At 32.3% G+C, this 17,348-nt stretch overlaps 1 protein-coding gene across 6 annotated transcripts in view; it reads left to right on the top strand.

Moving 5' to 3' along the window:
• The first annotated feature begins 2,715 nt into the window (after positions 1–2,715).
• LOC134700846 (7-methylguanosine phosphate-specific 5'-nucleotidase A-like) overlaps positions 2,716–17,348 on the top strand; it is a 28,140-nt gene continuing 13,507 nt past the window's right edge. For 2 of the 6 annotated variants that reach the window (XM_063562000.1, XM_063562001.1), the window contains exons 1-2: positions 2,716–2,831; positions 15,278–15,376. In XM_063562000.1, the coding sequence (XP_063418070.1) occupies positions 2,766–2,831; positions 15,278–15,376 (165 nt within the window). In that variant the 5' untranslated portion in view covers positions 2,716–2,765. Of the gene's footprint in view, positions 2,832–12,558; positions 12,689–13,265; positions 13,392–15,277; positions 15,377–17,348 lie in introns of those variants that run through there. The other 4 variants (XM_063562002.1, XM_063562003.1, XM_063562005.1 and 1 more) reach the window with 2 other exon arrangements.

Raw genomic sequence — 17,348 nt, 5'->3', positions numbered from 1 at the left:
TATTTTTTGTGTTTTTTTAGGGGGAGGTCAATTCGCAACAGCATAGTTTATTGAAGAAAAACAAACAATTGAATAATTAAAAACTGCAAATTATATAGCCAATTCTAAGTTCTTTTACTACAGTTATTCTGTGTCAGAAACCCTATTATGTGTCAAATATTTAATTACAATCTAAATTCAGACCTGTAACCAACTGTTCAGAATTGGACCTCTGCTGTCGTATCAAGCTGCGCTCGGCGAATCAATTTATTTGTACATAAATTAGGTTGTAGTTTTCTCGTTTCAATTGTTCTACATTTGTCATTTCGGGGCCTTTTATAGCTGACTATGCGGTATGGGCTGTTCTCTTGTGGTTTATTTGTATATAAATGTCTCTGATATGATCTTATATGTAAAGCCGCTTTCATAATCTCTATGATTGGTTGCTGTTTCATCATGATCTCCATCTAATTTATAACCTCTTTGTCAGGCTTGTCCAACCAATTAGATCTTAACGTAAGTGTGTTAAAAATAAAGGCTACATAGATGTCTTTTGTGGATAGTTGTCTCATTGGCAATCATACCACATCTTCTTTTTTATATGTGTCAGGAAGCTGTTGTTCAGAGGTTGTCGTTTGTTGATGTGGTTCAGAGGTTGCCGTTTGTTGATGTAGTTCCGATAGGTGTTTCTCAATTCTTGGATTTTATGAAAATTGGACCGTTGGTTTTAAAATTTCCTTAATTGAATGGTTTTATACACTAGTATTTTTTGTGAAGGCAGTATACCTTGACCTATAGGATAATGTTTTACTTTTTACAATTTATAATAGCTTGGATGTAGAGTTGTCTTCTTAGATCTATGTAAAAGCTATTTAACATTTATGGAATAAACTTAAATTATTCATAAAATTGAAGCTTGGTACTTACTTTGCTTTGAAAGATAATTGTATAAAAGAAAATTGTTACAGGATTACAAAAAACACAGTTATTTTTTTTATTCGACTGTAAATATACATATTTTTTATCGCATAATGGTATGATGTTGTCGTTTGCGTCGTCTTTGTCGTAGTCCGAAGACATATTGGTTTCTGGAAAATAAGTTTAGTTTAAGTCAATGGAACTCTATGAATATTTTTATGAAGGCTCAATACCACAAAAGAAAGGTTTGGGTTGATTTTGGGGATGATTGTTCCATCCTTTTAGGAAAAAGGGCCCAAAACAAACATTTTTTTTTGTTTTCAGGAAAATAATTTATGTGTAAGTATTTCAGAATCAATTGCTCTGAAATTGTACCACAATGGTCAATGTTCAATTCCATGCACAAGTAGAAGGTTTTAATTCATTTTAATTTAAGAGTTAACAGTTCAGGAATTAAGGGCCCCTCCCCCCCCCCATTTTTTTTTTCTAGTTTCCGGACAATAACTTGTGTGTTAATGTATGGATCTCTCTTATATTGATCCACACAAGGTTCAATTTAAAAAAAAAGGGAATGCTTGGATTGATTGTTGGGTGAATTGTCCCATACATGTTGGATTTAGGGACCGAAAGGAAGCATTTTTCTAGTTTCCAGACAATAACTTGTGTTTAGTTAATTGTATAGATCCCTCTGAAATCATACTACAAGGTTCCATACTAAATAGGAAAGGTTGAAATTGAGTTTTGGGGTTATTGCTCCACTTTTCAATAAGTTGGAGGGGGGTTATAATTTTTTGAAAGAAATTCATACTTAATTTTTTTCATTTTTTTTTTTCAATTTCGAATTTTTGAAAAGTTTTAAAATTTTCAATTGTACAGTATTGCTCGATAGTTTTGTTAGAACTTTGGACACATTTATTTTGTGTCAGAAACCTATACTATGTAAAAAAAAAACATGATTACAATCCAATTTCAGACGGCAGTATCAAGCTTGAATATATTGAATATATTGTGTCCAAATTTGCCCCATCTGTTCAGTGTTGTATCAATCTGCACTCAGCGAAGCATTTTATTTAACATAGAATAAGCGAGAAGTATTTTATTCAATAACTTTCTTACATTTGCAGTTATAATTTAAAAAAAAAACTTAAAATAAACTTTTGTAAATTTTTCAGTATGGTTTGAAAAGAAGAAAATGGGCTGCTATTTTATTGGCGAGTGTTTTAGATTAAGATCAGGATATTGATAACTAGTAAAATAAATATTGTAACGAATGCATATATATATATATCAATGTTATTTTATTGCTTAATTGTGCATTCATAATTTTTATTTTTCCACAAAATTCTCGTATATACTCTAATATCATTAGAGGTGTTCCTGTCTATAGGAAGCTACATGTAATACAAATTAAGAAGAAGAAGGTTGATGGCTCTGATATTTTACCGATGGATAATATACTAAATATGCATGTACACTGTGGTGTTAATTTTTTTAATTATCAATTTATTTCAATCAATTATGACTGATTTTATGATGTTTTACTTTATATGCTCTTTTATTAGCCCTGGGGTTTTTTTTGAAAAAAATATTCTATTCTACAGTATACCATTCATTGAAGGCTATGATACATTTTAAAATTTTGTACTTATTTCATATAGAAAAAACATTTTTTATTGATTATGTTTTTTTGTTGTTGTTGAAACAGAAGATATGATAACGAGACCTTTTACTTTGTAGCGGACGTCCCAGAAGACACGTACTGGTCGATCTCGTTATCCGGAGTTTACTGATTCCTTTTCCAAAGTTGGTTTTTATTTAGATTATTCTAAAGGGGAGGTAAGCAGAAATATAATCGAACAAAATTTTGAATGAGAACATTTTCTTTGGTAAAACGTTACTTCAGCAAAACTCCCTACATCAAACTATTTCAGATGGTAATACAAATGTCAAATTGGAAGTTTTCAAAAAATATTTTCTGAGGGAATCGTTTCAAAGACAAATGATGTAATTTTTGGTAAATCATGAAATTACTTAGCTGCGGAACCATATATTTTTATTTTATATAATGACCAGGGCGGACTGAAGCAAGCAAGGCACAGAGCACTCCCAATATTTTTAAGATTTATCACCAACTATCACGTTCTATTTAGGTATTTTACTGTATAGTAGCACCATTTTATACCAAGATTTGTGTTTTAAAGACTTTTATTCTTAAACAAACATTTTAAGATGAACTTGAGTCAGTTTTTATTCCGCCGTGCATGAGTGATTTTTACAGCACATGTATATAGCAGCACATAGACATTTGGACCTTTAAATGTCATTTGTTCTTAGCGTATTTTATTAACATTATATACCGAAAGAACCTCCTACATAGATGTAATATAGAAACTTGATTTTAGTGTTTTAGAAACTTTTAAATAGTGTTATTGTTTAGTTTGAACTTTTTACCGGAAGTGACCTTTCCAAGATGGCGACATCCATAGTTCAATCAAGGCCAAGCAGGAAAATAACTCCGAGAGAGCTATATACTCCTAGCAAATCTGAAACTCAAATGAAATACAAACTAAATGAGAAAAATGCATTGGTAAAAAAGATTGAAGCAGCTGAAAGGGAACACAGTGTGGATATTCAACTTAAAAGAGGTACGTTAGTCATGACTTTTACACCAGGGGCATATGAGCTATACAAGCAGGCCATATATAAATTCTATGATAGTAGCAATACAAAAACATATAGTAAAACCTTTAAGACTAGTAAAACTAATAATAGATCAGTAGAAAAGGCTATCGTGGAAGAGTCCCTCTCCATCAAAGGGAAAGGAAATGTTTATAGTGACAAGCGCCAACATTTTAGAATAAATATGTTCAACACAACGAGTAAAATGGATGTAAACGGCAGGTTATATCAAGACTTTATATGTTCAGACCTTCCAGAAATTTTGAAAACTGTGAATCAAAAAGAGGCGAAATTGGTGAACGATAAAATATTAGAAATCTGCTTGACAGTTTTAGCAAACCAGCCGAAATCAACAACAAAACCCTCTCACATGGTAAATAATAATACAAATAAAGATCAAAGTGATGAGTTAAACAATTCCACAAACAGTCCATTGACTATAGATAACAATTCAATCATGAGCATGTCTCCTAGGAACATCTTGCTGTCAATTGAACATCCACCAAAAACTATTGTTTATCCAGAACCTAGAAATAGAAAGGACAGTATAGATAACAATATATGTCCCATTTGTGAACTTGCAGTAACTGATAGCGATTCAATAGAATGCAATGCCTGCGACATGTGGCTACACAAATACTGTACCGTCTTATCTGATGAGCTGTTTGAAAAACATACTACTGATATTGATATGCTCTACACTTGTCATCTCTGTACCCTGCTTGATCAAGATGAATGTGCAACTGCAATTCAAGATGAATGTCATAGAAGCTTGGTATACTTTGACCTTGAAACAGACAGAGAAGGTGTCATGACACCATCTGTATCTCAGCCAATAAGAAATGATGTACATGAAGACTCAATCGAAATTATAAGCGAGGCAGATACAAACAGATACACCACAAGGACATCCTCAACATTTGAAGATAATGATGTACAGGGAACCTTTTTACCTCTGTCTTCACACAAAAGGACTAATGAACAATCTGTGAATATGATAAAACATCCAAGCGTAACAGGGAAAATTACTTCAGGCTCTATAAATCTATCCAGCCAAGAAATACCACAAAGTGAAGAAACACTTGAAAAAACAGTATTCACTAAAGACAAAAAAGTATCAAGTGTGACGGATGTAAATCAAAACTGTGACCAAAATTTAACAAAACCAAAAACAAAGAGAAATAAAAAGATTGTTTATACTGAAACAGATGAGCAATTATCAGCCCATAAAGCCCGCATCATCATGCTAGAGGAACAAAACCGTGATTATGAAAATACTATTACACTACTCCAGAGAAAACTCAATAGTAACAATATTGCCAGTGAGAGTAAAGTGTATGAACAGAATGAGCAAACAAATACTCTGAATAACAGACTTTGTCAATTTGAAGCTTCGATCAAATCGCAACTAGACATTCTAAAGTTAGAAATGCAACATAAATTCACTATCCACGAACTAAACATGAAACATCATCTAGAAGTAAGTGAACTGAATGCAAAGATGGATCGTATGACTCAACATGGAACCAGCACAGTATCATCTGTACCTCAACAACAACCCAATACATTGGAAACAACAGACTACAATCAGCCTATAACAACAGCGCTACCTGTTTATCATCAGCCGTTAAGAACAGCACCACCTGTTTATCATCAACAGATACCAACAGCACCACCTGTTTATCATCAGCCAATACCAACAGCACCGTCTGTCTTTCATCAACAATATACAATGCCACGATCAACACTTTACCATCCAACACAATCTACTCATATAGTACATCCTCATAATATGACAACTGCTACAATGAATAGCCACCATCATGCAAAGGTTTTATACAGCCAACAAAATTGCCGTCAGTATGCAAATCAGGCAGTAATTTTCCAAAATCCAATATTGTCTAGCCGGCAACCCTACAATACAAACCAACATATTCAACCAAGGCAGTGTATACCAGAACCTATTGTACCCAAGAAACACGTACAGAAAAATAAGAGACAAAATTATAATAAGCTCATAGTACAACAAGATATAGCTGGCCAGTCGCCAATGACTGAAAAATGCCAAAACGTTGAAAATGTATCTATGTGCAGTACTACTGAACCAAAAAACTGTGATACTGAGCCAAATAAGGACAACGTTTCTACAGGAAATCATGCTAATATGACAAATTTAGACTGTGGTAGGCAAGATCTAGTCAAAGAACCAATATCTAGTACTGAGGATAGTGATCAACAACATCATTTTTTAGAGCACGGCCGGGCCTCAACACAGAAGGCGTTACACGGCAATTTACAATAGGAACTCTTAATGTACAGAATGCTCTATCAAATCAACTCTACCTTGTCAATGTACTAAAAAAATGTGACATATTATTTGTACAAGAACACTGGCTATATTCGTGTGATAAGCATAAACTACAGGAGGTAAATGATACACATGTATGTGAGGCAAAATCCGTAGATGATGATTTAGATACAGAGATACTCGTAAGAAATAGAGGATATGGTGGGACTGCTGTCTTTTGGAGAAAAGATATTGATAGAGCTGTGAAATTTACATCTGATGGAAATGACCGTATTGTTGTTTTAACTTTTAACATTTCAAATAACCCATTGTGTCTTATTGGTGTTTACATGCCGTCTCATAATAAACATGGAGATGAACTTTATATTGACATTCTCTCTCAAATAGAAGAGATAATAGAAAAGTACCATCATACTGGATACCAAGTTATTTTATGCGGAGATATGAATGCTTCCCTCTTTCGGGATGATAGATCAAGAGATAAACGCTTTAAATGCTTTATTGAAAACAATGGCTTGTGCTTAACAGACAATTACCCAAAGGCTCCAACATTTTATCATCATAACGGAGCGATGTCTTCTCAGATCGACTATATCTTACACAAAGATTGTGATGTCAACTTTATATATACAGTCAAGATAGAAGATAGAAATCCTCTGAATGTATCGGATCACACGCTTCTAACAGCAAGAATACATGGAGTAATAAAGGCCTCACAGAGTAGTGTTGGTAAAAAACAAATTATAAAAAGGCCAAACTGGGCACGATGTGATAAGGAGAAATATCAGGAAGCAATCAGAGAATCGGTGACAAACATAGACACTGTCAACCTAGATAATGCGTCAAATGAAATCTCAAAATTAATAGACTTACTTCATAGTGCAGGTAAAAAATCAATACCTAACTACAGAGAAACAATCACTGTAAAGACAGTTGGTAGAGGGATCTGGAATAAAGAAATAAGCAATGCATCAAAACTGTCAAAGTTGGCTTTCTTTGAATGGAAAAATGATAGGCTAGATGATATCAAGTATAAAGGAATGAACAAGGCACGTAAAGTACTGAGAAGTGCACAAAGGCGTGCACATGCTTCGAAAAGAAATACGCTAACTGAGAAAATTATGCAGGCATCTCAAAATGACTCAAAGTTATTCCACAAACTCGTAAATGGCCAAAGAAAATGTAACAAAAATTTAACTGATACTATGGTTTTTAAGGGTATTGAGGAATCAGATCCAGAACTTATGATGAGTGGATGGAAAGATTATTTTGAAAATCTATACAAGCTTGACAATCTCAACAATAACCAAAATTTTTGTACAGAAAAACTTAGAGTGATAGAGGTACAAAACAAAATAATAGAAGAACTAGAAACAGAAAGAAATATGGAAATTGACAATACTAATGTTTTGGAAGTACAGGAAGTAATTAAAGCACTCAAATCTGGAAAAAGTCCTGGTCCCGATGGACTGTCAGCAGAGCATTTCAAACTAATGCCAGAAGAACTTTTATCATACATAGTGCAAATAGTGAACCTTATATTTAAGGATAAAGATCTGCCACAAGAAACAAAAGAAGGAGTTGTTTCTCCTGTACACAAGAGTGGGAAAGATAAACTACATCCAGAAAATTATAGAGGTATTACAGTAACCAATACTTTTTCTACTCTAATAGAAGGAATTTTAAAAGACCGGTTAGAACCAAAATTACTGAAAGTTCAAAGTAAGCTACAAAGAGGCTTCACAGAAAAAACATCGTCATTGAATACCGCCTTTATTGTATCTGCAGCAGCAGACTTTTACAAGGAGATCCTAGAAGAACTCATATTGCTAACATTAGATGCTCAAAAAGCTTTCGATAAACTACATCACGAAATCCTTTTTAACAAAATGTACCATGATGGAATTGTGGGAAATATGTGGTTACTACTAAGAAATATGTACAGGAATGTAACTGTAAAGGTCAAGTGGAATAACAGCATTTCAGATAAGTTTACGCAAGAAATAGGTGTAAGACAAGGTGCAAAGTTATCAACTGTACTATACAAACGCTATAACAACAACATCTTAGAAGCATTAGAGCGATCTAATATCGGTGCACGAATAGGCAACATTAACGTTGTCGCTCCAACTTGTGCAGATGACATTGCCATACTTGCCAGCAAAGAGCATGAGGTTCAGGCTTTACTTGATATAGTCAACGATATGACAAACAAAGACTTCGTGGCAATCAATCCTGCAAAATCGGAAATTGTGCCGTTAACAAAAGTTCAACAACAGCTGAATGTTTATCTAGGAGATAAAAAAATCGACGAAAAGAACGAGGTTAAACATCTGGGTCTTATTAGAACTATTAAGAACAAAGTGAATATAGAAGACCGATTAAAAGTGGCACGTCGTACAATATATGCTATGCTTGGTCCTGGACTGAGTGCCAGAAAAGGAATGTCACCAATCGTCTCGGCACGACTCTGGCAAACTTATGCCTTGCCAAGGAGCCTGTATGGTATGGAAGTCCTAAACTATACAAAGTCTGACATCACAAAATTGGAGAGACTGCAACTACAAATCTGCAGACAGATACAAGGACTGCCAAAAAGAGTTGCTAGTGCTGCCAACTATTGTCTACTTGGTATAGAACCAATACAGTCAACTGTGGACCGACTGCTTCTCAATTTCTTTGGAGGCATTATTCAAGACAATACCAGCATAGAGTACAGAATTATAGAAAGACAACTTGTAATGTCAAAACAAACTGCAAACACGTTCATAAGTAGATTGGAAACTGCTCTATCAAAGTACAAACTGCCAAAAGCTCAAGAACTGCTATTAGTCAAACCAACTAGAGAAAAATGGAAAACAACTGTCAAGTGTGCAATTCAAGATTATTGGGCAGAGAAATGGGAGATGGAAAAATTGGAAAAATCAACAATGAAGTACCTTGACATTAAAGCAAGGCCAATTGGACATGCTCACCAAATATGGAAATTCACTTCAAATAACACCTTAGAGGTAAAAAAAGCAGAAATAAAAGCAAAACTTATAACAAGGACTTATACACTCCAAGTAGATAGAGCCAAGTTTAGCAGAAATGTGGAGCAGGATATGTGCCAATTATGTAATTCAGCTACAGAAGATACAGAACATTTTATGCTGGAATGCAATGCACTGAAAACCGAAAGAGATAAACATTTAACAACACTTATATCATATGTGAAAAACAATATAGGCAACAAGATATTCGATAAAATTATGAATGAAGGACAAATGGTGCAGTTTATTCTGGACTCATCATCTAAAAAGATCAAGGAAATAGTTAAAATCAAACATCAAAATATCAGAGACATTGAGAATATCACACGAACATTATGCTATGGTCTACATACAAAACGAACAACCCTGTTGAACAAGAGTTAAATTTGACTAAATGAACAATATCAGTCTATCAAGTGAAAGTAGGAGTTTCTTGGTTTATGGTGTTACTGTACAGGTATAATTCTTTAAAAGTTTAAATGTACAACTGTAAATAATGTACATATTTAATTTACTAACCTAAATAAATCCCATTGGGAGTGACCCTTAGAAAGGGTGAACCTACCAGACAGGTAACAGGTAACAGGTATAGGTCCTTATGTTATTGTTTGACTGTCCGCAAATAGTCAAAAAATAACATAAGGACCTATGAGCTATGGTTCGGCAGCTAGAAATTACTTCAAGTTCTGTCAGACTACTAGTACTAAAAAAACAGTCAAAGGATATCCATCATAGAATAATTTAGATAGTCGACTTCGAAACAAGTAACTGTTGTATATAAGAAAAACACAAATGCACCACAAAATAAAAATACTCAAAAAGCAATGGAAGAGCACTTTTATTGGGTTTGTTCATTTTAAAATTCACAGTGAGGACTTCAGAAATTGCATTGTGCAAAAAAACTCTCTCCTTGGGCACCACGATTTCCCGAGAAATACAAGAAAAACGTAATATCCCAAAAACAAACTGATATATATCTCGAGAAAAAAGATATTTAATGGTGTTATAGGTGTTATACTGCTAAAATTAGTATATCAGCATACAAAAATAAGGTTTAAGGCATTCATAATTAATAAAAGTACATGCAATCTTCAGAAAATCTATTTTTATAACTTGTATGCAAATTCCTTGGATTGCACATTATCTGATTATGATTAATGACAGGACGGTTGACCGCATGAAATATTAATAGTCAAAACGTGTTTGTTATTCTGCAGCTTTTGTTAATCATGTTAATATTTATCGAACTGTATTCACACTCGTCAATTTAGCTATCTGGCTATATATTCAACTGGTCAACAACAAGTGTTAATAATTATATCTCTTGTTTTACAACATTTGTCCACAGAATATACATATAAATATATAATACGAACATATATCATGTATATACTTGATAGCAAAAAAACATGTTTTTCTGAAGAAAAAAAAAGGGTAATTCAATTTAATGTATTTGATGTCTTAGGTGTGCAAACTTTATTGACATGTTATTTGGCTTGATTGGTGAACTCACTCAAATCAACATTTTGGGCTCATTGTTTTAACTGTCAAGTTTATATTTAGTATAATAAATATTTATTCAATCAGGAATCTCACAGATTCATTTATTTCATGGACAGATATTATTAAAAAAAAAAAAGATATTAACAGTTGTGTCGATCAGGTCAAAATATCATATTGGCGAATGTTGATTCTGCCTGGTCAACTTTTTTTGCAGAAATCATTTTTTTGGAAGAACAAGCACCAAAATCTTAAATTACTTTTTATTTGCAAATGTTACTTAAATAATACCAAGCCTTTGTCGTTATATTTCTTTGATCATGTTGATGAACAAAATTTGAGAAAATTTAGTATTTTGTATAGTTGAATAAAAAGGAGTAATATCTTTAATTAACATCCTTTAATATTGTTAAAAGTAGTATATCACTATAAAAAGTAGCATAACACCATAAAAGGTCTCTTTCTCCTGATATATAATGTTTTTTCTTGTATTTCTCAGGAAATCTTGGTACCACTCTCCTTGTATCACATATCAGACATTATTTCCAACATGTCCAACTAGATTTTAAAATAGCACACTCAAATTTACAACAAAACTCGGACGATTTTTCATTCCCTACTGTCAATTATCCCTATTTGGATGACGATGTTAAAAGAAGTTTTAACATAGGTTATGGCAGTATATATTATATTTGTGATTATTTTATCAATCATTGCGATTCTGATTAAGACAATTAAGGGGCTCGCAGGTATTAATCAGTTTAACTATAAGTATTGGATTTCGCTATTTTTCTATAAACGAACTTTATCATATACTTATAGAAAAATAAAATAAAGAATGGAGTCATTCTTCATTTAAGCTCATAATCTACCTTTGACACATGTTTGAAAGAAGCATGCATATTTGTTTAGGAACTTTTTTTTCTGTTGAATCGATTAAAGAAATAGAGATATTATTAAAATAAAAAAAGAACTAAATTACACAATGCAAGTTGCTAGAATTTAACAATTGTTTAGTTTAAGTACAGCCTATTCAATATTGGAAAAATAAAAAAAATAGAGGTCACCAATGAGTTAAAAAAATATATTTCAATTTTAATGCCAAAGGGAGACAATTTAGAGTTTTAACCATGGAAGTAATATTTAAATCATTGTAAAACATTTTGTAAAAGGAATAACAACGTCTTCACTTCAAAGGTTTCATGTGCATTACTGCCAATCTTTTGATAACTCTATAATTAGGTTTATATTTGGCCTGGAAGATGATTCTCAGCATGTGATCACTGACAATTTTCGGTCCTTTTTGTGTTCATGGAAAATTTCGAACAGACAAGTTTTTGTTGTATATATACGTGTGAAGTAACCAGAAAACTCCATTCGTTACAATCTGTTAATGTATGCTGCCGAAAAGAGCTATTCGTTTAATTATTATTTAAGTCCAATTTTCCTATTTCTGTTTAGTTCGATCATGGAAATAATATTTAAATAATACTCTATGGTTCATCTTAATATATAGATTGAGCCGACAGCTATCAAATATGAAATTGGAGAACAAAGATGGGTCATTTTTACATTTAATATTTACAGACAGTTAAAAAGCCATTTCCTGTTTTTTTTCCCTCTTTTTTTCGTTTTTTCACTACCATTACTACAGAAATACCAACTTACCAGACAATAATTGGCAATCATACCACATCTTCTAATTTTTATATCTGCTACATACATGACATACATGTATATAAAGAAGCAATAATGACAGTTAGGTAATGGGATTTAAAATCAATGACTGGGAAAGCCACCATTTGCAAAATAAGATTTGAATCTTTGGATATCTTTGAAGTTTTCTATTGGTATTGAGACTCATAGTAAAAAATATTTTTTTTAAGGATTAGAGAAAAAAGGGGTGAAAATTAAATGTTTACATAATAATAGACCATCTCCCATCCAGACCCTCCTGCATGCATGTTCAGAATCCTCCATTATAGCATTAATTAAGAACATTACATCATTTGTGTATCCGATAAAGAACAGATAATTATGTAACAAGTGTATTTACATGTACATGTATCTCATTAATATTTCAACTTGATATTATATAATATTATTACCCTTAAAATCATCAATGGTATCAACCAGATCATAAATAAATTATCTTATTTAACAGTAGGAGGGTTAACAGCATACCCAGAAGTTAATTAATCCATTTACTTATATATTATTTGGCTTAGAAAGCAGGATCTAAAATTCAGTCAATATGACTATTGAAAAAATGGTATGTTGTTTACAAGAATTGTTTGGGTTTATTTTTAGTTTATAGTTTTGCATCAGTTGTTTACAATATATACCAGATTTGCTGATTTAATATCATTTAATGCTGTAGACAGCTTTGTTTGTTTTTTTCACTGCTTTTTGATTTACTTGTATGCAATTTTGCAAGAATTGATATAATTCTACTTTTAAATATACCAAAGTTACTCCTTGATATAAATTTGTAAAAAAGTACTGAGTATGTAGTGTTGAAATTATTTAGATGCTTTTGACTTACAGACTTGAGCATGTTCATGTAGAGGAAGGTAGGGAAATTGTTAAATTGTTTTTTTTTGTAAACTTTGGTCTGTTGTATCCTTAAGTTAATCTTTCAATTCTATGATCTATCTTATCATGGTTTTTGATTTTTGTATTTTCTGATTTTTTTTTTTACTGATGATGTATATTATATATAGTAACTAAACTGAAAGTAGAAGTGAAACTAGATTGTTTAAATGTTATCAAAACATTCTTACCATATAAATTTGATATGCACAAAAAATAGGACACTTAATACTTGACTGATATATATATATTAACACTTACTTTTCATTGGAGGAAATCAGGACGATTCTCATATCTTTCGTACGCAGTCACATTTATAAGTTATCAGTCTTGATAAGTAAATTTAGTGGACTAACAGAAAAATCATAAGTACATGAAGTATGGTAAGATTTGGAAAAACTGTAAACTAAATTAATTCTTGTGGCATCTTATTAACTTAAATTTCAATCTACCCAGCAACAAAAAAATGTGTGGAAATACATAATCATGCATATAATACATGTACCGGTAGATCTACTAAGTGTTACTTTTAATACATTTATCGGTAGATCTACTAAGTGTTACTTTTAATACATGTACCGGTAGATCTACTAAGTGTTACTTTTAATACAATGTACCGGTAGATCTACTAAGTGTTACTTGTAATACAATGTACCGGTAGATCTACTAAGTGTTACTTTTAATACGATGTACCGGTAGATCTACTAAGTGTTCCTTTTAATACAATGTGCCGGTAGATCTACTAAGTATTCCTTTTAATACATGTACCGGTAGATCTACTAAGTGTTACTTTGAATACAATGTACCGGTAGATCTACTAAGTGTTACTTTGAATACAATGTACCGGTAGATCTACTAAGTGTTACTTTTAATACAATGTACCGGTAGATCTACTAAGTGTTACTTTTAATACAATGTACCGGTAGATCTACTAAGTGTTACTTTTAATACAATGTACCGGTAGATCTACTAAGTGTTACTTTGGATACAATGTACCGGTAGATCTACTAAGTGTTACTTTTAATACAATGTACCGGTAGATCTACTAAGTGTTACTTTTAATACAATGTACAGGTAGATCTACTAAGTGTTACTTTTAATACAATGTACGGGTAGATCTACTAAGTGTTACTTTTTTTAGTGAGTTCATACCTAGTTGGATATTTTACAATTGTTTGACTTTGGTAGTCATATTGATGAGGAAGACTTCAAGTGTTTATGATAAGTAATTGATGATTTGCACAATTGTGCCAGCATTTAAAATATGTGACTATATGCAATCTAATTAAAATTATATCTCCCCACTCGCTCATTTATATGCCATTTATGGTATGCTGAATATTAATTAGGCTCCATCATACTTTAGACTGAAGGGACTACGTTGCTAGATTTTTTTGTGTTGTTCAAATGTTAAACTTCCTGCTTCGATGTATTTACAAGGAAGCTATTTCATGTATCCTGATAGGTTTTTGATATATATATAATATAGTGTGAGCTGTTTCATGCATTAAAAGCCAACTTCCATGTTTGAATCAGAATATAAGAATAAGCTTCTACATGACATATAAGACCTTTTAAACTTTTAACTTCTAAGGCACACACATGTTGTACATCTCAGGGGAGGATCCAGGGTTTTCAGTTATGGGGGCACAAAATGTTTTTTTTTTCTGTTTGGAATACAGTGAAAATGGTTATGAGGTAAAATAAGGGAAATATATGTTATTAAGCTGAAGAAGACAACCCATCCTTTTCAATTTTTTGGGGCACATGCCCCCACACCCCAGACTAAATCCACCCCTGCATCTAACTTGTCAGCACTAAGGAGGCAAGGTGTGTCCACTCCGATCTGAATTGAAATAGTCAGGCCGAGCACTTAGCAAAGTTTTACGACTTCAACCCCAGGGGTTGGTGTGCTGAAAGTGGCATTTTATCCAAATAATTAATAATCAATCAGAAGCTGTTACACATGTTACATGAAATGCTTTACACATATCAATTGATGAAAAATACATTACACATGTACATGTATTATGACACATGCATTACACATGTACATGTATTATGACACATGCATTACACATGTTACATGATATGCAATACACATGTTTTGAATTGACACATGTTGCATTGCAATACACATGTTTTGAATTGACACATGTTGCATTGCAATACACATGTTTTGACTTGACACATGTTGCTATACATTACACAAGCATTACACATATTGCAATGTGACACATGTACATTTGTTTTTTTTTATTTGTTACAGATGGAATTTCTTAACAAGCCAAATGTACACATTGGTGATCCTGACCATGTTAAAGATGTTATAGAACAGTTAATTCAGGATGGTCCAGACAAATTACAGGTTTGATTAATCACTATTACTGTGGATTCATTTATTTTCGTGGGTACCAATTTTCGTGGATTGAGGAAAACTTGCATTTTCGTGAATATTTGATTTCGTGGTTTTCCAAAAGTCTGCATTTAATCATACAGAAAATTTGCAATTCGTTGAACATTTAAATTTGTGGTTTCCCTGTACCCACGAAGTCCACGAAAATTAGTATTTAAAGAAATATAATGAATCCACAGTACATGTATATAAACTCATCATAGATGACAAAAATGGTTGCATATGATGTGATAAGATTGCAAATGAGACAACTCACCAGCAAAGACCAAATAATGCAATGATTCAAACAGACTCAAACATATACATGTCCCACACTGTTAGCCAAAAAGGCACTGAAATGACAAATGTACCATAAACTGATAAAAAAGTTCTAAAAAAAAATGATATACAGCAGCAGATGACATCCACAGAATATTACACTGACTCAGGACAAGAACATACAGGCTTAAACATGTTTGCATCATGTGTATTTATCTTCATCCCAACCTTTGATTCATATAAGACTACCAATATTGTGTAAATATGTTGAGCAAAGAAACTTTTTATTTAACAAACCTGAGAAATTTCATGAAACAAAACATGTTCAAACCCTTAATGGAAAAGCTCCAGAACAACAAATAGAAGTTTTTAACTACCTTGACTGGCGCCAGAACACAGGATTTAGCTTCATTTATATAAAACTTTTATGGGGGGGGGGGGGGGGGGAGGGGGATGCCAACTGCCCCTCCTAGAAAGGGTTGTCCTGGTGGCATTTGGAGGGCTGGTGAATTTATAAGAGGGCTAGTATAATTTACCTAGCCATGCAGGCTAGTATAGGAATTAAGTTCGAGTCAAACTTTGGATGATACATGTTATACACAAAATACATTGATTATACATGTTATACACAATATACATTGATTATACATGTTATACACAAAATACATAGATTATACATGTTATCCACAAATTCAGAGATTATACATGTTATACACAAAATACATAGATTATACATGTTATACACAAAATACATAGATTATACATGTTATACACAAACTACATTGATTATACAAGCATTACATAGATCATGTAGATTATACGTGTTATACACAAACTACATTGATTATACATGCATTACATAGATCATGTAGATTATTCATGTTATACACAAACTACATTGATTATACATGTTATACACAAAATACTTAGACAATATACGTATAGTGTCTTGAAATATGAAATTTATTTGTATGAAGCTTAGAAACGGGAAAATGCGAGGTTCTACCGAGCATTTTCCCGTTTCGTGCCAAAAAATTGTTAAAAAAAGTGTTTGGAATTTCCCTCTTGGGGTACCATTTTGGGGAATTTCCCTATGAGCGTAGTCCAGGCGGTAAGATATTGACATATTTTAAAAGGAATTAGAAAGGGAAAATGAAATTAATTAATAACATTTGATAAACATGGTATATAAATAACCAATTTGAAGACATAAAAGTTGAAATTCATAAAAGTTTGACCATTGTTACTTTACGTTGTCATGGTTGTGAGGTGACGTTGTTGATGAAATACAGTAGTTCTGGTAAGGAGGCGTGGCTTATAGGTTAGTTGAGGTCATTGACATATAAAGCTAACGTTTATACGTATAGCTTTATCTGTATAGTAAAATAGCTGATTGCACTATAAATAGATTATACATGTTATACACAAAATACATAGATTATACATGTTATACACAAACTACATAGATTATACATGTTATACACAAACTACATTGATTATACATGCATTACATAGATCATGTAGATTATACATGTTATACACAAACTACATTGATTATACATGCATTACATGTCATACACTAAAATACATATATTATACATGGTATACATAAAACAAACACGTTTTTTTTTTAAATCCTTGTATGGCTCCTTTATTATGTATAATT

The sequence above is a fragment of the Mytilus trossulus genome, unplaced genomic scaffold (assembly GCF_036588685.1).
Source record: "Mytilus trossulus isolate FHL-02 unplaced genomic scaffold, PNRI_Mtr1.1.1.hap1 h1tg000174l___fragment_2___debris__unscaffolded, whole genome shotgun sequence".
Taxonomy (NCBI): Eukaryota; Metazoa; Mollusca; class Bivalvia; order Mytilida; family Mytilidae; genus Mytilus; species Mytilus trossulus.
Note: the sequence above shows the minus strand (reverse complement) of the source record. Positions and strands in the feature narration are given on the sequence as shown.